The 19331-nt window shown below is 34.0% G+C and overlaps 4 protein-coding genes and 1 non-coding gene across 20 annotated transcripts; 4 read left to right on the top strand and 1 right to left on the bottom strand.

Moving 5' to 3' along the window:
* The first annotated feature begins 225 nt into the window (after positions 1-225).
* Positions 226-574, top strand: AT2G08185. Of its 2 annotated transcripts, none has more exons than NR_143738.1 (2): positions 226-392; positions 505-574. It is a non-coding gene; the product is annotated as an uncharacterized misc_RNA (transcript). The 2 variants fall into 2 exon arrangements; NR_143739.1 differs by having other exon boundaries at positions 226-415.
* Positions 575-809: 235 nt separating this feature from the next.
* PP2-A3 (phloem protein 2-A3) lies at positions 810-5500 on the bottom strand (the record flags this gene model as incomplete). Of its 4 annotated transcripts, NM_001336093.1 has the most annotated exons (9): positions 810-1194; positions 1275-1374; positions 1689-1780; positions 1898-1945; positions 2067-2192; positions 2308-2463; positions 2975-3139; positions 3250-3527; positions 5192-5488. In NM_001336093.1, the coding sequence occupies 9 exons, from the start codon at positions 5379-5381 to the stop codon at positions 1192-1194; spliced, it is 1158 nt and encodes a 385-aa protein (NP_001324383.1). The 4 variants fall into 4 exon arrangements, with proteins under 4 accessions (NP_001324383.1, NP_001324381.1, NP_001324382.1 ...); NM_001336092.1 differs by having other exon boundaries at positions 810-1374; NM_001336091.1 differs by having other exon boundaries at positions 839-1780; positions 5192-5500.
* A 1388-nt stretch (positions 5501-6888) lies between these two features.
* Positions 6889-9527, top strand: AT2G26810 (Putative methyltransferase family protein). Of its 7 annotated transcripts, NM_128238.4 has the most exons (9): positions 6912-6975; positions 7105-7202; positions 7315-7382; positions 7896-8015; positions 8362-8435; positions 8517-8574; positions 8655-8756; positions 8935-9046; positions 9145-9456. In NM_128238.4, exons 2-9 carry the CDS (start codon positions 7111-7113, stop codon positions 9287-9289), a joined length of 771 nt encoding a protein of 256 aa, NP_180249.4. In that variant the 5' UTR covers positions 6912-6975; positions 7105-7110; the 3' UTR covers positions 9290-9456. The 7 variants fall into 7 exon arrangements, with proteins under 7 accessions (NP_001323441.1, NP_001118394.1, NP_001323440.1 ...); NM_001124922.2 differs by having other exon boundaries at positions 6898-6975; positions 8655-9046; positions 9145-9527; NM_001124921.2 differs by having other exon boundaries at positions 6915-7202.
* Positions 9528-10391: 864 nt separating this feature from the next.
* AT2G26800 (Aldolase superfamily protein) lies at positions 10392-14170 on the top strand. 5 transcript variants are annotated; one of them, NM_179756.4, is made up of 9 exons: positions 10392-10621; positions 10987-11167; positions 11258-11465; positions 11655-11834; positions 12390-12470; positions 12558-12721; positions 13168-13304; positions 13549-13664; positions 13746-14170. In NM_179756.4, the coding sequence occupies exons 2-9, from the start codon at positions 11004-11006 to the stop codon at positions 13995-13997; spliced, it is 1302 nt and encodes a 433-aa protein (NP_850087.1). In that variant the 5' UTR covers positions 10392-10621; positions 10987-11003; the 3' UTR covers positions 13998-14170. The 5 variants fall into 5 exon arrangements, with proteins under 5 accessions (NP_850087.1, NP_565629.1, NP_001324445.1 ...); NM_128237.3 differs by having other exon boundaries at positions 10876-11167; NM_001336086.1 differs by having other exon boundaries at positions 10457-10621; positions 10876-11465; positions 13746-14082.
* A 1226-nt stretch (positions 14171-15396) lies between these two features.
* AT2G26790 (Pentatricopeptide repeat (PPR) superfamily protein) lies at positions 15397-19026 on the top strand. Of its 2 annotated transcripts, NM_001336084.1 has the most exons (2): positions 15397-18423; positions 18524-19026. In NM_001336084.1, the coding sequence occupies exon 1, from the start codon at positions 15520-15522 to the stop codon at positions 17917-17919; it is 2400 nt and encodes a 799-aa protein (NP_001318293.1). In that variant the 5' UTR covers positions 15397-15519; the 3' UTR covers positions 17920-18423; positions 18524-19026. The 2 variants fall into 2 exon arrangements, with proteins under 2 accessions (NP_001318293.1, NP_180247.1); NM_128236.2 differs by having other exon boundaries at positions 15415-18525.
* The last annotated feature ends 305 nt before the right edge of the window (positions 19027-19331 follow it).

Here is a 19331-nt window from a genome sequence, read left to right as displayed (position 1 = left end):
TAACTTATAGGTGCAAATTTCTTTTTATTTATTTTTCTCTCTCAAACCGGTTCAAATCAGAAAACCGAAATGGTCTGCTCTAAAAATCTAATTACTTTTCGAAGTTGACGGAACCGCCGCAGTTGATCAACAAGCGCACCTCTCTAACAAAGTAACAAAGAGGTGGTATTTGTTAATCAATACCTTTCTTCGTCGATTCCCTTAGCTGATGTGTTGTTATTTCCGAATTTGATTTGTTGGAACACACTTCGAAGCTTGGGATCTGAAATATCTGATTCTGACTGTATACTGTAGTCAAAGATGGGCAGTGAAAGTGATAAAGGTAGAGAAGCAATTGTTGAAGAAGAAGAAGAAGAGATAGTCTGCTTGGAGTCTTTCTTCATCAACGATGAGTAATTTTGTTACACAAACAAATGTTTGTTTTATTTGGTTTTTAAACTTAGATCAAGTGTCTGCTTTTGGTTTTCTCCTTATACATGTTTGTTTTGTCTTTGTCGGATGCAGTTATCAGTTGACGAAGTTTACGTTTGGTTCTCATGTTCTTGAGCTCTACTGTCTCCAATCAGCTTCAAGTAAGTTAATTTCACCTTTATCTTGTATCAATCTTGCATTGTATTTTTGTTTTTACATTATTGTTTTCAAGATTTTAATTGTATTTTTCAATTATATTTTGACCCCGATAAAAAATTATGGGTCCGCCACTGACTCCAATGCCTAAAACCACAAGTGACGATTTATTCGAATTGAGTTGCAATGTTGCATATCAAAACTTGAATTTTAAGCTTTTTAAATACTGGAAAACAAATCATGCAAACTGAAAATAATTAATGAAAGAATTAAGTAATCGTTACCACGAAATTTAGATGCGATTATTTATGTTTCACGTTATTATTGAATAAGTGATCAACTGATAAACAACGAAGCATGCATGCATCAGCTAAGAATGATAGAAGTCAGACATACACTATACTGAATTACTGATACATGCATTAGTTTATAGGACGAATTAAAACACCTTTGACAATGAGCCCTCCCCTGTTATCGCCGGAGTCGACCTCAGACATGCGGAACCCAATCAGTCCGACATTCTCCGGTGTCGTAATGAATTCACCGGCGTGTATAGTTACCCATCCTTTCCCAATATGCTGCCTCATGTCAACAGCTCGCTCTTGCGTTCCTGGACCTCCTGGCCTACTGTTGATGTAAAACAGGTTCATTTTCACCGCTGCATTCCATTTAAAAGCTGAGTCTTTTAAATTAACAACGAACAGAACCTCGTAATGTGTCCATGGTGCCATTTCCGTCGTGTCCAAACTTCCACTTACGTCAAACCAATAAACTCCTAGAAGCTCAGCAACTTCGACGAATGTATTGCTGGTAAAATCAACAAGTCTTATTTAAGTGAGGGTTAACTACATGGCTTTTTGAGACATACATGATTCGGCCATAAGCCAACTTAACTCTTTTCTATGAAGTTATTTGTTTTTAAAAGTTATATTTGATCATGTATTTGTAAATTGAAGCATTTCTTTCTGCCTAAAGGGATGATGAAAGCATATCATGTGTTCGTTTGATTCAGATTTTTCGGTACGGTTTGGTTTGGATCGGTTAAACAAGATCAGACAATAACACGGTCCCACCACTTGTCCCATTATAACTGTTTGTAGGAAATATATATAAATCCTTACCTTGATATGTTGTGATCCAGATTTACCCATTTCCAATGCTCTTCGCTATGAGACCATTCGATGTTAAGATCCCTTGCGCAGATCATGCGATTCTGTCCATAAATAACCGACCTCAGTCCACGAAACATGATACATATATATATATATATGACCAAAAAAAATCAAACACAAAGTAGGAGGCATATTTGATCGAATCTGATGACCACAACCTTCTTAAGCTCATTCGTTTGATGTTCCTTGAGCCTTTTCTCCTCTTCCTAGCAAACGAAGGATTTCTAACATTTAAAATCATTGTCTAAAGGCAAAACGTACAAGAGATCAATTTCTATTTGAATGCAATTAAGTACAAGTATACAAGGTTAAAGAATATGAATTTACCGCCTGTGCAATCAACTGCTTGTTTTTCTCCTCTTCCATTTGTAACTTCTCCACCATTACTGCAGCTAGTTCGGTTTCAGCACGGTTTTTGGCCCTTTCTTGTTCCATAAGCTTTTCATTTGCTTCCTGGGGAAATGAGTATTTCAATAATAAAAATCTATGTACTATAGCAACTTAAAAAGGATAGTTTGTTCGTGATATCGTAATACATTAGATTGTTTGTTAAAGAATATGAATTTACCGCTTGTGCAATCAACTGTTTGTTTTTCGCCTCCTCCATTTGTAACTTCTCCTTTTCCATTAGTAAATTCTGTTGCATCTCTGCTAGTTCTGCTTCAGCACGGTTTTTAGATTCAATCACCCTTTCTTCTTCCCTTAGCCTTTCATCATTTTCTTCCTGGAAAAATCAAGATTTTCAATAACTACATATGTATGTACTATAGCAATTTCTGTTAAGATAGTTTATTTGTGACAGCATATGCTAGACTAGATTGCTTTTATTTGATGTGGTTGACATGGTCCATGTTAAAGGATGGGTAGATTTTATAAATTTAACCGAAAGTGAAAATTTGAAAGTTATACGTACGAATGTTATTTTTTTCTTTGTACAAATACGGATATTAATATAAAATCGTTGATTACATGATAATCGCTTTATGTAAGTGTGGCACAGACGGCCGCTTAAAACGTCTTCTTAGAAAACAGTAATTACTAGTTATAGAGATTGGAGTGTAAATTAGGTGATAGAAAACAGTAACCGTTATGTTTAAATTTAGACCTTTGTTTTAGTGTGTTATCTTTGTGTCCCTGTCCAGATTTCAATTAACATGGCAATGATGGCATAATTCATTTTATTGGCAAAAAACTTGAATGAAATAAAACACTAAAGTTTTATACGTCTGTTATACCTTTATCTTACGGTGCAACTGATAAGTATACGGTATTCCACCAGTTTGCTCTCCTACATTTTCCACACGGGCTAGAAGCTGCTTAACTTGCTCAACCTTCTTCTTTTCATCTTTACTTTTGTTATCAAATAGCACCTTCCGTCCACCACAGAGTCTGAGAACTTTCTGAAAGTTCATAAATATTCCAACTTAATACAAAGATAGTTGGAAGAGGAAAAGAGAGATGTATTATTGCACTAAAAAAAATGTAAAGATTTTAATGAAAGGGAATATACCGTCAAGAATTCAGGGCAACCAGCTCTGAAATAATCGTCTAATGTCTGATCGTCTTCTTCCAAATCGTCACCGCCAGTGAACACAACAATGCAATAGTCAAGAATTTGGCTGCCGAATATGCACTGCAAGGTATTAACTGTAGACTCCTCCTCCTTTGAAATGCGACCCCTAGCAGATAGAACAAGCAACACAGCATGTATACCTTCTTCCGCCATTGTTAAGCAATTGATTATTTCGTTACTTATGTCGTCTCCGGGCACGAACGAGTCGCACAAACCTATATCAACACCATAGTAAAGTCAAACTTTGGTGAATTATTGTCAAAGACTCTATAACCTGCAGACTTACAACTATGTTGTTATTATTTTAAAGGATATCATACAAAATTCCTACAAATGTCTATAATTGTTGGCTCAAAATTCTACAAAGACTCTTCCTTCACTGTCATCTGAATTCTTGCAGATAAACACAACCTTCAATAGGATCATATTTAGATCATATACTATTGGAAAATCTTCGGAAGTTTTATCATTTGCCTAAAGTATTTAAAGATTAAAAATAAATTAAGCATAATACAGTCTACAATTATCTTTATAAAGCTCTTTCCAAATTTATTTTCTCATCTAATTCATTGATTTCACTTCCTTTTTATTTTTATTAATTTCATTTATTTTTATGAGCCTTTTCATTTAATTTTGTTTTGAATGCTTTTTAATTTAATTTCAAAAATATATCTATTCCACGTTTCAAATATATATGATACTTTGGAATACATATATATATATATATATATGTATTGATACTATGTTATCAACTTTTATGTCTTACTATATACTACAGTTAATGACATAACACATATATATTTGTGTTTTTGTATTCGTCTAAAATACTTTTTAACCACTATTAAAACTGTTTTTTAAAAAAATAGAAAATTCATCTCGTACATAGAATAATAGGATGTTATCTAGATTTCTTCTATAAAAGGGATATTTTTTTTATTTTGTTTTGGAAAGTCTCGGAGAAAACGAACTTGATTTAAAATCCGTAAATCGCGTTCACTGTTCAACGATTACACTAACTCAAGTTTCATAGATTGACCCGATAATATTTTTCAACCCATATTCAAACCTCTTATTGAACTAGAGTTTCGATTTTATAGCATTGTTGTCAACAATGAACACGATTTAAAGATTTTCATTGCAGTTGATGAGCTAGTTAAATTTTTCTAATTGGTATGAGTTTAATAGTTTAGGTAAAATTATGAAGTTTATAATTAGTTCATAATGAATTGAGTAGAGACTAAAAATATATGATTATCCGAGTTGAGCGCATGTAATATATAGAGGTGGGTATCCACATGCAACATAGTAGCTTTCGTTCATATTCAACTTTCAAGTGGTGTTAAATCACTTGGCCAAAACAAACACTTCACAAACTATTAATGATTGCTTTCTTTAATCACTTGGCAACATATCGGCACCGGAATTGGTTTCTCAATGCATATAAATATGAATTTGACCGCAGTGAACATATATATATATATTTGTAAAAGAAAAAATGATTTGTATTAATTTTCTGATTGGTAGAGAAATTCATATTATTATTATATTATAATCAATTGTGTAATAAAAACACATAATTTTTATTAACAAAACACATAATACTTTTATGTGCCGAAGTTTTATGTGCTTGGAGAGATCTAATGCGCTTTTGGATTTGATAACCACTTTCTAACCCAAAATATTGTAATTTTGTTTTTATCTTTTTTTTTTTTGCCAAGATTACTCTACTCTAGATATTGCCCTTGTAATACTTTTTTCATTTCCAATGATATTAACATTCATAGCAAAAAAAAAAAGAAGGTATATGACAAACATGCTTATTCATTAGGTGATAGTTTAGGATATTAAGCTTGAGTTGAAGTTTTGATGGAGCACATACCAGGAGTGTCAATGACATTGATTATTGGACCATCTTGTATTGCAGCTCTGTACATTTCACATATCATGGTAACGCCTTTTGCCTGGTTTTTAGATTTGAACTGCTTTGTACCAAGAAGGGTGTTCCCTGTGCTGCTTTTTCCATTACCAGTACGGCCTACCAGAACTATGTTTTTGATTGGCTCTGACATATCGAAGAGGAGAAAAGAAAGAACGAGTTTCTTTTACGTTTTCTAGTGTAGAACAAGAAAGAAGAAGAAATGGACAAGTTAACGGACGACACAATTGAAGCTTATATACGAACGAGCTTTCTTTACCAAATCGCTTGCTGAAATTTATATTTTCATATTTTTATATTTGCTAACAAAGAATCTCAATAAACAAAACAAATTCAATTGGCAATTAATAATATTGATAGTGCAATTGGAATGACGAACCGAAAGGCCAAGACGACTTTTTGAATTTTGAGGAGTGAGATGACTTTGACTTTGTGAATTGTTAACCACTCGCTATTAGATTCAATTTGGATATTGAAAATAATAACTATAATCATCTACTAGGTTTATTAAATATAATACGATTGTCCGTAAGAAAAAAATAAAATAAAAATAAAAAAAATAATAATACGATTACTATTACATAAAGTCGGCGAGTTCAATAAACTTTAGCAATCAAAAACCAACGAGAAAAGATATTTTTTTTCTTCTAGAGCAACAAGTCGGTAAAACAAAGATATTAAGATAGGACTCCAAGAACTAAAAAACTAAGTAAACCATGAAGCTAGAATAATCCACGAACAACATATCCAAAATTTCAAGACAAAAATAAAGCAACCACTTTGTAACACTTCATTTCGTTATATATCCAAGCAGATGAGTTTAAGTTTATTATCGAACATATGATGATCATAAAATAACGAAACGCAAAAAGATTGACTCTTATTGTTCGTGATTTAAGTTTATTGAAGTCAGAAAAGAAAAGGATAGGAATTAATTACAGTAAAATCTTTACAAAAATTAATATATTTCAAAATTCTATTAACGTATAGAGACATTAAATTATTAATAAATTAATTATTAATTTATAGAAAGATTTTATTAATTTGATAACTTTTACAAAAATTATATTTCAAAATAGTTTTTCTCTTTATAATCGAATATCAGCTTTTTAAAACCAAATATAAGTAAAAAAATAATTATTAAGTTTAGAAAATAACACACCTTTTTCGATATGGTAAAAACGTTAAAAATAAATTCAACCAAAAATTAATACAAATTTTTAAAAAATAAAAAATATTAGAGTTATATTTCACTAAATTATTTTAAATATAATATTTTACATACCTAAATTACTATAGAATAATTTGGTGTGTACATATATGATATATAGAATAATATTTTATATTCATATTATATATAAATGATATATGTATATATATATTGATAAGTTTATACAATTATTAATTTATGATATTAATGAGATTTTACATAGAATTTTCAAAAAAAATATTATCTTATTATTTTATCAATTTGTGTCAATTTTTACATGGATCGGACCGAAATTTTTTATTAATTTATAAAATTTATTAATTAATCGAACATTAATTTATATAGTTTTTTGCTGTATTTTAGTGTATTTTTCTCTCAAACCGGTTAATATCAGATAACCGAAAAAACATGGGTTTGGTCTGCTCTAAAAATCTAATTACTTTTCACAGTTCCGACGGAACCGCCGCAGCTGTAGTCATCAACAAGCGCAATTCTCTAACAAAGTAACAAAGAGGAGGTATTTGTCAATCAATACCTTTCTTCGTCGATTCCCTTAGCTGATGTGTTGTTATTTTCGAATTTGATTTGTTGGAACACACTTCGAAGCTTGGGATCTGAAATATCTGATTCTGACTGTATACTGTAGTCAAAGATGGGCAGTGAAAGTGATAAAGGTAGAGAAGCAATTGTTGAAGAAGAAGAAGAAGAGATAGTCTGCTTGGAGTCTTTCTTCATCAACGATGAGTAATTTTGTTACACAAACAAATGTTTGTTTTATTTGGTTTTTAAACTTAGATCAAGTGTCTGCTTTTGGTTTTCTCAATATACATGTTTGTTTTGTCTTTGTCGGATGCAGTTATCAGTTGACGAAGTTTACGTTTGGTTCTCATGTTCTTGAGCTCTACTGTCTCCAATCAGCTTCAAGTGAGTTTCATCTTTATTTTGATTTTTGTATCAATGTTGCATTGTATTTTTGTTCTTTAGATAATAAAGGAGCAAACTTTATTGGTTAAGTTTTGAGGTTTGTGTTATAAGTAAGCTGATTAACAAAGATTTTATTGGCCATGGAGAACTTTTGTTGTTTCTATACTCTTCGAATCTTCATATAGTTATCATTAGTCAATCTTGTGTCACTGAGCTATATTCTAGGCTGGTGTATTCTTTGAACTTTTATTGCCATTGGAAGACTAAATATGAGATTCAGATACCCTTTTTGTGAATTTCTTCATCAATTATTTTTGACTATGAACTGTTTATATGCTCTTGAAATAGTCAATCTGGAGTTACTTATCTGTATTCTAGGCTGGTGTATTCTTTTAACTTCTAATGCCATTGAAAGACTAAATAAGAACAATGAGTTCAGAGATATATTTTTTTTTTTATCTAAACCCTTGTAGTGTTTATCATAAAGCTATGTCTAAAATGTTTCTTGGACAGCTGATTTTGATTTAACAGGGCAGCTGGTTTGGCCTGGTGCGATGCTTATGAATGGTTATCTCTCAGAAAATGCTGACATTCTCCAGGGATGTTCAGTTTTGGAGTTGGGATCTGGCGTTGGTAAGTGCTGTTTATTTCCCCCTACCATTTTCCATTTCGATTGGACCACTCTCACACTCTGTATGTATCTTGTTTATCCTAGTATGTAATGGCTAATCACTACTTGTGCATGCGTCTTCAAATTTCAGTTAGAGATGTTATGTATTGTAACATCATCACTCCCTGTTAGATATGCTGTATATACAAATATGGTCTTTGCATACTCTGCTTGGCTGACTTCACCATCATTCACATGTATAAACTCTTATATTTGTGCTCTTTCTTTTGTCTTTGAGAACATACTGTTTTTATTTTTTTCCGGTTTTCGTTCCTGTGTAAAACTGATCTGTAATCTTTTATAACACAGGTATAACTGGAGTCCTATGTAGCAAATTTTGCCGTAAAGTTATTTTTACTGACCACAACGATGAAGTGCTCAAGGCAAGATTACGTTACTGAAGATTTGATATGGGAATTCAACATTGGTAGAATATAATGAGGTCTTTTAAATGAACTTTTCAGATACTGAAGAAAAACATTGACCTTCATGGACATTCAAGTGGTCCCAAACCCTCAGCTGGTGAGAAAGAAAATCAACTAAGCTATTGACTCTCATTGTTCATATTATTGATGTGTTCTGTTTCTCATTTCTACCTACAGAATTAGAGGCTGCAAAGCTTGAATGGGGAAATAGTGATCAGCTTGGTCAAATTTTAAAGAAACACAATGATGGCTTTGATCTTATTCTTGGAGCTGATATCTATATCCTTATGTTCGTTAACGAATTCTTTATCTATCCGCTAGGACAGTGGTTGATCTTAGTTTTATCCGTAGTTGAAGTTTTGGTCCGGATCTTCTGTTCAGTTTTCATCAGTTAAACCGTCATGGGCACTCCTATAATTTACACCGGAATGAAAAAGAAAACCTTGACATTACGTAAGCTTTCAGCAATCAAGTGTGCCATTGCTATTTGACAGTGTTGAGCAGCTTCTGCGGATCAGGGGACAAGGAAACTGCAAATTCATACTAGCATACGTATCACGGGCTAGACAGTAAGTTTGTCAGCTAAAACTTTTGCATTTTTCTCATATAAGTATAACTGCAAGTTTCATACGAGTCAGAGAATAAACTATCTGAAACGTTATTTCAGGATGGATTCTGCAATCTTGAGAGAAGGCGCTCAGCACGGGATGCTGATGAATGAAGTTTCTGGGACTCGGTGTACCGTAGGAAACTTGGAAGGGGTCATATATGAAATCACACTTCAAAAGAAGAGAGGAATTGTGTTCGAGTAACTTAGTTCCTTTGATACCTCAGAATTTTGTAACATTATTTTTATGTTATTTAGATGCATACATTTTTGGTGAAACGTTTACTAAAGTTACAGTTCAAAAAGTATACAATGACATTTGTGGATGCTTTGAAGTGAATCCACATTGTTAGCTGAAAAACTGTTGCAACTATCATATCTCCTTTATGATAGTTGTCATGTCCAATTTCTTGACTTCACCTACTTATCAGTTTTCATGTATATCATTCTTTTTGTTTTCCACATCAATGGATCATCTTTATCCTGCGTGACTTTAAAAGTAAATATTTTTCAGTCTTATTTTATCTTCTATATTATTTTTCAGTTTTTTTTTTTTATCTTTTACATTATTTTTCAGTCTTATTATATCTTCTATATTATTTTCATTCTTATTTTTCTTTTGTCGGTATTTTCATTCTTATTTTATATTCTAAATCATTTTTCAGTCTTATTTTATTTTCCCTATTATTTTTCAGTCTTGTTTTATATTCTACAGTATTTTCAGTCTTATTTTATCTTCTTTGTCATTTTCAGTCTTTTTTATCTTCCATATTATTTTCAGTCTTATTGTATCTTCCATATTATTTTCAGTCTTATTTTATTTATCTCTTACATTATTTTTCAGTCTTATTTTATCTGAAAGTGTCATTTAGGTAGGTGCAGACTGAAGATATTGGGACTTTAGTTGATATTCGAAAAAAAAAGATATTGGGACTTAAGTTTGCAAAGTTTTACTACTATAGTAATATCGTAAGTACGTAAAAGATATATTTTACTAATGTTTTAACAAATCGTTTAATATCATAAAATAAAATAACCATGTTATTTATTTTTGGGGAAAGTATTTAATAAAAATACACCACATAATTTCTATTCCCACAAAAAAATACACGATCTATTTTTTCGTAACAAGAAATATAGGCTTTTTTTTTTACTCATTTTAGTATTTAAAGTTTAAACCAATATTATTTATTTAAAACAAGGACTACCACACACCACTTGGTTAGGGTCAATTTTATTCAAATAAATTTCCACCATATAATAACTTAAGTTACACTATACAGTTTACTCAATTAAAAATTTGTTGTCCAATCAGTAAAGAAGGAAAGAAAAAAAACATGTTATAAATTGATTGAGGTCTAAATTAAATGTTGGTCATCTTCCAACTCCAAAAGGACCCCTCCCAACCAGAATTAGTGGAGATAAACTTGACGCGTCCCTTCTTCATTCTCCGTCTTCTTCACGTCACCGGAAAAACGACGAATCTCATTGCCTGAGATTCTTCATCGGAATTAAACCTCCGGAGGAATTAATCACGGTAAATTTCAGACTCTTCGTTATCTCTTACGCTGATCGAATTCAATAGAATGTTAGGGCTGATCACAAAGAGCGATGATTTTTGCAGCACGATTCTGTTCTAATCGGAGAACATTTTTCCTAATTTTGTGAAATTCATGTTGAATTTATTGATTTTCCGGATAATTAGTAGAGAATCGATTTTGGAATTTGAATGATAATTTGTGGTATATTTGAACATATTTTTTGAGCAATGGACCTGACCATTTTCTCCAGAGAACTCAAACTATTGCTGAAAAATGCAATGGAATGGGGTGAGACGAGCCCATTCTATATGGTGCAAGAGATTAACAAACAACACTCATTTGCATCATCCTTCTATTCCAGTCTCACATTTTTTCACCATGTCGAGTTTGGAGGAGCCGCTAAGCTTTGACAAGTTGCCAAGTATGAGCACTATGGATAGGATTCAGAGATTTTCTTCCGGTGCTTGTCGCCCCAGGGATGATGTCGGTATGGGACACCGTTGGATTGAAGGAAGAGATTGCACTACCTCTAACAGTTGCATGTGAGTTTGAAAATATATATCAATCTTTGTTTTCCTTTCATATGACAACTTTTTGTTTCTTATGCTCTTGAAATGTATGTTAACTTACAGTGATGATGATAAAAGCTTTGCTAAAGAGTCATTCCCGTGGAGAAGGCATACTCGGAAATTATCTGAAGGAGAGCATATGTTTAGGAATATTTCGTTTGCTGGAAGGACTTCTACTGTTTCTGGGACTTTAAGGGAATCCAAAAGTTTTAAGGAGCAGAAGTATAGCACATTTAGCAATGAGAATGGCACGTCGCATATAAGTAATAAGGTAATTGTCTCGATGGAGGAAAGTAGTTTTTGACCTCTATATAAAACATATCCACAGATACCTCGTTCCCCGTCTATGTAGGATAGTTTTGTATAATGATTCATCTTTTTCATTTCTGTTTAAAATTTCCCACTACAACCACCATTTTTTTTTCTCTCTTATTCTGTTTTTTTTCTGTTTGGAATTTAGATCTCTAAAGGTATACCAAAGTTTGTGAAGATTGTAGAAGTTGGTCCAAGAGATGGCCTGCAGAATGAGAAAAATATAGTACCCACATCTGTAAAGGTGGAACTAATTCAGAGATTAGTTTCTTCTGGATTGCCTGTTGTCGAGGCTACAAGTTTTGTATCACCAAAGTGGGTTCCCCAGGTAATGCTGTTATGCTGGTGTATATAAATTATATCTTTCCTGAACTTTCCTGTTTGGTGTATTGTATAATTAAGCATATAAAGCGACCACTTTGAAGAAATGACTATATTATATTGTAGATAGACTTTTAGAAATTTCTCATAAAAATGGAACCCTTCGTAGAGTTAGCTGCAACTAAATAGTTTTTCAAGATGCAACAATATATTTCTTAGTTTGTTTTGTTGGGATTTGCATCTCACCAGTAGTGTACTTAGGAACCTGTGTTGAAAAAAATAAAACTGGCAAACAGTGTCTTATCACACATCTTACGGTCTTGCGTGTGCCTAAATTCAAACTGAGCACCAAGCATCCATTTCTGGGAATTTCTATTGGTTACAATCAATGGTTATTGCTACAAGATATTCAAATTGCTTTTGATAGGTAAAATAATGGGGAAAACCATTTTCCAAGTAGAGGAAGTATGGTAGCATTTAGAGTATAGAAACAATATCTGTAGTGGATGCTTATGTAAAACTAATCTGACTGAACAGACATTTATACTATTTCGCCTTGTAGCTTGCAGATGCAAAGGATGTAATGGATGCAGTAAATACTTTAGATGGGGCTCGATTACCGGTTCTGACACCGAATCTAAAAGTCTGTATCATATATTTCTTAAGGCTCTCCAACAATTCTTGGTTTCTTGGTGTTGAACACTAACATGGGGTGCTTGCTTCTTTTTAGGGCTTTCAAGCGGCTGTATCTGCAGGTGCAAAGGAAGTTGCAATCTTTGCATCGGCTTCTGAGTCATTCTCCTTGTCAAATATTAACTGTACCATCGAAGAGAGTCTCTTGAGATATCGTGTTGTTGCCACTGCTGCAAAGGAGCATTCGGTTCCAGTCCGTGGGTATGTTTCTTCTAATTTTTCTTACTTGTGTACACTATGTGTTCCTCCTAGATGGCATCTATCAAGAATGGTGCGGGAATATAATGTAACTATTTACCTAATCAAGTTTTCGTTCCTCTGTGCTGGAGGAAATCATAATTTTACACATTAAACTGTGCATGGATCCAAAATCCTATGTTGTGTTTATCTCAGTTGTGTGTTTAATGTACGTGTAACAATATGGATTTTGGATCATGTACAGTTTTTCTAGTCCGAACTTCATTTACTATCAAGCTTCTTCAAGTAGTTCAGTTCTGGTTTAGTGCATCATATTATGGACCCATTGAGTGTTTTTTTTTGTGGTAGAATAGAATTAACCTTTTTTCCAATCTCCGACCCTAACAAAACACTAATAGAAGAAACAGTTGGTTCTAATAACAGTCTATGATTATTTCCCAATATTGAAGGTATGTATCTTGCGTTGTGGGGTGTCCAGTAGAGGGACCTGTTCTACCCTCAAAAGTGGCTTATGTTGTGAAAGAACTCTATGACATGGGCTGCTTTGAGATTTCTCTGGGTGATACAATTGGAATCGGCACTCCTGGTAATTTCGTTACTGAAAATCTTGTGTAGTTTATTCAATTACGCATGTGCACTGTATGTGGGAGTGATAAACTCTGAAGACATTTAGCAGCTCTGTTATTATCTATTAGACTGAATGTAGATGAATAAAGCGGTTGTTAGTTGGTTAGAGAGTAGATAGGGAGGGCTGGATTTATGCGCATTTTCGTTGAGAGTTGAGTCTCTCATTAATCAAGTCCCTCTGTTTGGTGAATTGAACAAATCAGGTTCTGTGGTTCCAATGCTTGAAGCCGTGATGGCAGTTGTGCCAGCGGACAAGCTGGCTGTTCACTTCCATGATACCTATGGGCAAGCTCTTGCAAACATATTGGTGTCTCTCCAGGTAAGTCAAGCACTAATAGAAGAATATTTGATTATAAATATAACTTCATTTATGGTTTGACATGTATTGGTGCAAAAACAGATGGGAATAAGCATAGTAGACTCATCAATTGCCGGATTAGGCGGCTGCCCATATGCAAAAGGAGCTTCAGGAAATGTAGCCACAGAAGATGTGGTTTACATGTTGAACGGTTTAGGCGTCCACACCAATGTCGACTTGGGAAAGCTTATAGCTGCTGGAGATTTCATCAGCAAGCATCTCGGTCGTCCCAATGGTTCGAAGGCTGCCGTTGCCCTCAACCGTCGTATCACAGCTGATGCCTCCAAGATATGAGTTTTATTAGACCATCTCCAATGTATAGCTCTATATCTTACTCGAAAATAGAGTTACTCTCTACAATTTATCCCTCTATTTTCTACTCTAAAAAGAATATTCTTAAAAAATATTCTATTTCTATTTTATATACTAATACATTTTATTTATCTAATTTACAATTTGACCCCACATATTATAGTTTTGCAAAGTTTCCATAAAATATAATATTATTTACATTACACTCATTATGTATATATACATATAAAATTATGCTTTGAATGAGCTAAAGAAAAAGAAAAAAAATATTTTGTAATTGGAATTCCTTTAAAAAACAAATGTTATGGTATATTTTGAGACTGAACAAGCACGAATTTTACAAAAACGACGTGTCCAACAACAAGATCAAAATCAATAAACTCCTTTTCCATCTATTTCATTTGGACAATGTTTTCACTATCTTCGCGGATCTACAATCAGTTTACCAGAATATTAAATTACTAGTTTTATGATTTAGTTTTGTTATGTTGTTTATTTTCGCTACCAATTTGGTATTCTTTTTCGTCATTTTTATAACAAATGAACTACCACCCAACTTTATTAAAGTCATGCTTCCTACTCATTTTTCAAATTTCAACAAAATAATTTCTTTGTGGATTGAATAATTTATGTTAGTTTCTAAAAATTTGAATAATAACATATGTTAAAGATCTCGATGAGGGTAATGAAATAGACAATCTCGGAGGCAAAAACCAAGCTGTGGCTGGGTGAAGTGTAACTCGATGAGATTAAAGCCAGTTGGATCATCAGAGATAGTAATGGAAATTACTTGAGCTCAGAACATAACATTGGATAAGATGCGTCTAGTGCGTTAGAAAGTGAGTTCAAGGCTCTCATATTGGCTATGCAAAACTATTGGATACAACAGGTTGTATTTGAAAGTGACTGTCGACAACTGAATGACCTTCTTACAAAGAAGACAACGAACTTTGAGATTGGTTGCGAGAAATTCAGTTATTGACACAAAGGTTCAAAGAGTTACAATTTGAATGGATCAGAAGAGAGTCAAACAAACGTGCTGACATCCTATCAAAACAAAGTCTACAAGACAATGTGCTTTCAATCTTCCATTTCTATGTACCAAGCTCTATTAGAGAGGTTTTACAATGTGATAACTCTGTCGTCTAATTAATAATATCTCAAATGTTCCAAAAAAAAAACATATGCAAAAGATCTATTTTTATTTTATTTTTTTTAATGGTTACATGATAATTCAATTTCTACAAAACAAAGGATCAAAGAAATATCAAATATATATATATATATTTTTTTTTTTTGGGCAAATGAAATATCAAATATTTATTTCTTCAATTTGATTGGCAATTAAATACATTTGGAACTAATGGAAAAAATCCATAAACCAATTTTAGACTTACTAGCTAATTTAAATGGATCGGAGTGTTCTGACCAATGTTATGGGTTTAGGGTTTAAAGATTCTCTCATCTTCTTCGATTACTCTGTCAATCAAATCCGCCATTTTTGATGCGGTTTTCTCCAACCTTCTTCTTACTCTCACAATTGCGATTGACTCGACGAAGAGCAGCCACCTCTTCGCGTTTCTACGCCGTCTCTGCTCTCAACAATCCTAATAATCTCTCAGACTCTGAGCAGCAGCAGGTGAATCATCTTAATCTCTCCAAGCTTACTCAACATGGTCTTCAGCGACTCCTGAATAGTACCAGAGATGACCCAAATCTCGCTTTGTCGTTTTTGCGACAGCTTAAGGAACATGGTGTGTCCCCTAATGTCAATGCTTACGCAACTCTTGTCAGAATTCTTACTACTTGGGGTTTGGACATCAAGTTAGATTCTGTTTTAGTTGAACTAATTAAGAACGAGGAGCGTGGTTTCACTGTAATGGATTTGATTGAAGTTATTGGTGAACAAGCTGAGGAAAAGAAACGATCATTTGTTTTGATTCGAGTCTCTGGTGCTTTGGTTAAAGCTTATGTTAGTCTTGGTATGTTCGACGAAGCTACCGATGTTTTGTTTCAGAGTAAACGGTTGGATTGTGTTGTCGATATAAAGGCGTGTAATTTCTTGATGAATCGTATGACTGAGTTTGGGAAAATTGGTATGCTGATGACTTTGTTTAAGCAACTTAAGCAGTTAGGGTTGTGTGCAAATGAGTACACGTATGCTATTGTGGTTAAGGCGTTGTGTAGGAAAGGTAATTTAGAAGAAGCAGCTATGTTGCTTATCGAAAATGAGAGTGTGTTTGGTTATAAGACTTTCATTAACGGACTTTGTGTTACTGGAGAGACAGAGAAAGCTGTTGCTTTGATCTTAGAGCTGATAGATAGGAAATATCTGGCTGGTGATGACCTCAGAGCTGTGCTTGGTATGGTGGTTCGCGGTTTCTGTAATGAGATGAAAATGAAAGCTGCTGAAAGTGTTATTATTGAAATGGAGGAAATTGGGTTTGGTCTTGATGTTTATGCTTGTTTAGCGGTGATTGATCGATATTGTAAGAACATGAATTTACCTGAAGCATTGGGGTTTTTAGATAAAATGTTGGGAAAAGGATTGAAAGTAAATTGTGTGATTGTTAGTTTGATTCTTCAGTGTTATTGTAAGATGGACATGTGTTTGGAAGCATTAGAAAAGTTTAAAGAATTTAGAGACATGAACATTTTCCTTGACAGAGTTTGTTACAATGTCGCGTTTGATGCGTTGAGCAAGCTGGGGAGAGTGGAAGAAGCTTTTGAGCTGCTACAAGAAATGAAGGATAGAGGAATTGTTCCTGATGTCATCAACTACACAACTCTGATAGATGGCTATTGCCTTCAAGGTAAAGTTGTTGATGCCCTTGATTTGATTGACGAAATGATAGGAAATGGTATGTCGCCTGATTTAATCACATACAACGTGCTTGTCAGTGGATTGGCCAGAAATGGTCATGAGGAAGAGGTACTTGAAATTTATGAAAGAATGAAAGCTGAAGGTCCAAAGCCCAATGCTGTCACTAACAGTGTGATCATTGAAGGCTTGTGTTTTGCACGTAAAGTAAAAGAAGCCGAAGATTTCTTCAGTAGTTTAGAGCAAAAATGTCCAGAAAATAAAGCCAGTTTTGTGAAAGGTTACTGTGAAGCTGGCCTTTCTAAAAAGGCATATAAAGCATTCGTTAGATTGGAATACCCTCTGCGCAAAAGTGTGTACATCAAACTATTCTTTAGTCTCTGCATCGAGGGTTATCTCGAGAAAGCTCATGACGTACTGAAGAAAATGTCAGCTTATCGAGTTGAACCTGGGAGGAGCATGTGTGGCAAAATGATTGGGGCATTTTGTAAGTTAAATAATGTGAGAGAGGCCCAAGTGTTATTTGACACGATGGTTGAGAGAGGACTCATCCCTGATCTGTTTACTTATACAATCATGATTCACACCTACTGTAGGCTAAATGAGTTACAGAAAGCCGAGTCTCTTTTTGAGGACATGAAGCAGAGAGGAATCAAACCTGATGTGGTAACATACACAGTTTTGCTTGATAGGTATCTGAAGTTGGATCCAGAGCATCATGAAACATGTTCTGTTCAAGGAGAAGTGGGAAAAAGAAAAGCTTCAGAAGTTTTGAGAGAATTTTCAGCTGCTGGTATTGGACTAGATGTTGTATGCTATACAGTTTTGATAGATCGTCAGTGCAAGATGAACAATTTAGAACAAGCCGCTGAACTTTTTGATCGAATGATAGACAGCGGGTTGGAGCCTGATATGGTGGCATACACAACTCTAATATCCAGTTATTTTCGCAAAGGATACATAGACATGGCAGTCACACTTGTTACCGAACTGTCAAAAAAGTATAATATACCGAGTGAAAGTTTTGAGGCTGCAGTTAAAAGTGCTGCTTTGAAGGCAAAGAGATTTCAATATGGGGAATGAAGGGTTATAATGAGTGTAAATCTTGAACGTCAAGTGTGACTTTGGTGATCTCTATCATACATGGTCTATGCATCAGATCTGGAGGTAAAAGGTAGAATTCAGCACATTGAGAAGAATCTTTGGATCTGCATCTGCGTGAAGGAGTGATTTTTGAAGAATGTTTATGAAAATGCGCTTCTTACCTGACTTTACTCTGGTAAGAGTTGTTTCTTCTCCCAACAGTGGCCAAAGCACAAACTCCAAGTGGATGCAGTTCGTTGAGAATGTGAAGGATCAAGTCAACAATGCTTATTCTGGTTAGTTCAAATGCTGCTTTTATCTATTATAATCAAGTTTATCGACCAGATGGTTTCTATCATAGGAGTGATTGTATATTCAATGCCATAACCAAACCAAAGGACATATCCGTAATCCTGAAGCATGAGTAATCACCAAGTACTAATAACTATGCATAACCTCCCAAAATGGTCTCGATTTTTCACTGTCACGTATACTGCAATAAAAGTAAGTCTGGTCTTCTCAATATTAAGAATACATTAATACTTGGTTGGTTTTTTGATCGCGTATCCTAATAAGAGAGATGATCTGTTTTCTCTTTGCGCAGAGAATATTAATGTGGAAGATCAGTTTCTGCTTGTGAGTACAATAAAGGCATTCCGAGTTTGTGAATGCTGCAACCTGAGTCATGGATCAAAGACTTGATTTGGTGATGAAGGACCAGGCAAAAAACCCTAGGCCTGGAAAGGAAAAGCTATGTCCTCCAAATGGTCATTTATGAGCTCTGTTTGTCAGGACGAGATTGCTGATTTTGATATGTGAACTCAAAGATGAGACTTGTGTTTGCTAAATCTACAGAAGGGGAATGAAGATGTCGCGCTGTTGAAAGAGATTGAAAGACAGAGAGAGAGGCTGCGCGCAGAATTCCTGCATAAATATTAACTGGCAGCTGTCTGATTATCAGCTATCTAAATTCTAAACAATGGTTATAGGACGACGATACATCATTCATGGTCTCCTTGTCGTTTGATGTCTTTGTGACTTTTAGCTCCAATAAATTTCAATTACTCTGTTTGTAATGCCTGTGATGATATAATAATACGACTTGTGAAAAAAAAAAAAAAAAAAAAAATTCAATTACTCTTGGGTTTGGTTTACGCGCCTTTACTGATTCACTTTTTTTTTAAAAGGGATTGAGATATACAAAACTATTATCTTGTTGAGGACGGAATCCAAAAATTACAATGACCTAAGTATCACACCATAATTAATCTATAGTGTCGATCGACTTGGAAGAGAAGTCCCAAGCTCAGTGGTCCTCTACAATAATCATACACTTGATTCGTAGTAGTCGCAATGACTGCAAGCCACACGATCTCTTCACAAGGAACTGGTCAAGCTTCTAAATACATGGT

Source organism: Arabidopsis thaliana, chromosome 2, assembly GCF_000001735.4.
Source record: "Arabidopsis thaliana chromosome 2, partial sequence".
NCBI lineage: Eukaryota > Viridiplantae > Streptophyta > Magnoliopsida > Brassicales > Brassicaceae > Arabidopsis > Arabidopsis thaliana.
This window is presented reverse-complemented; position numbering and strand designations above follow the sequence as displayed.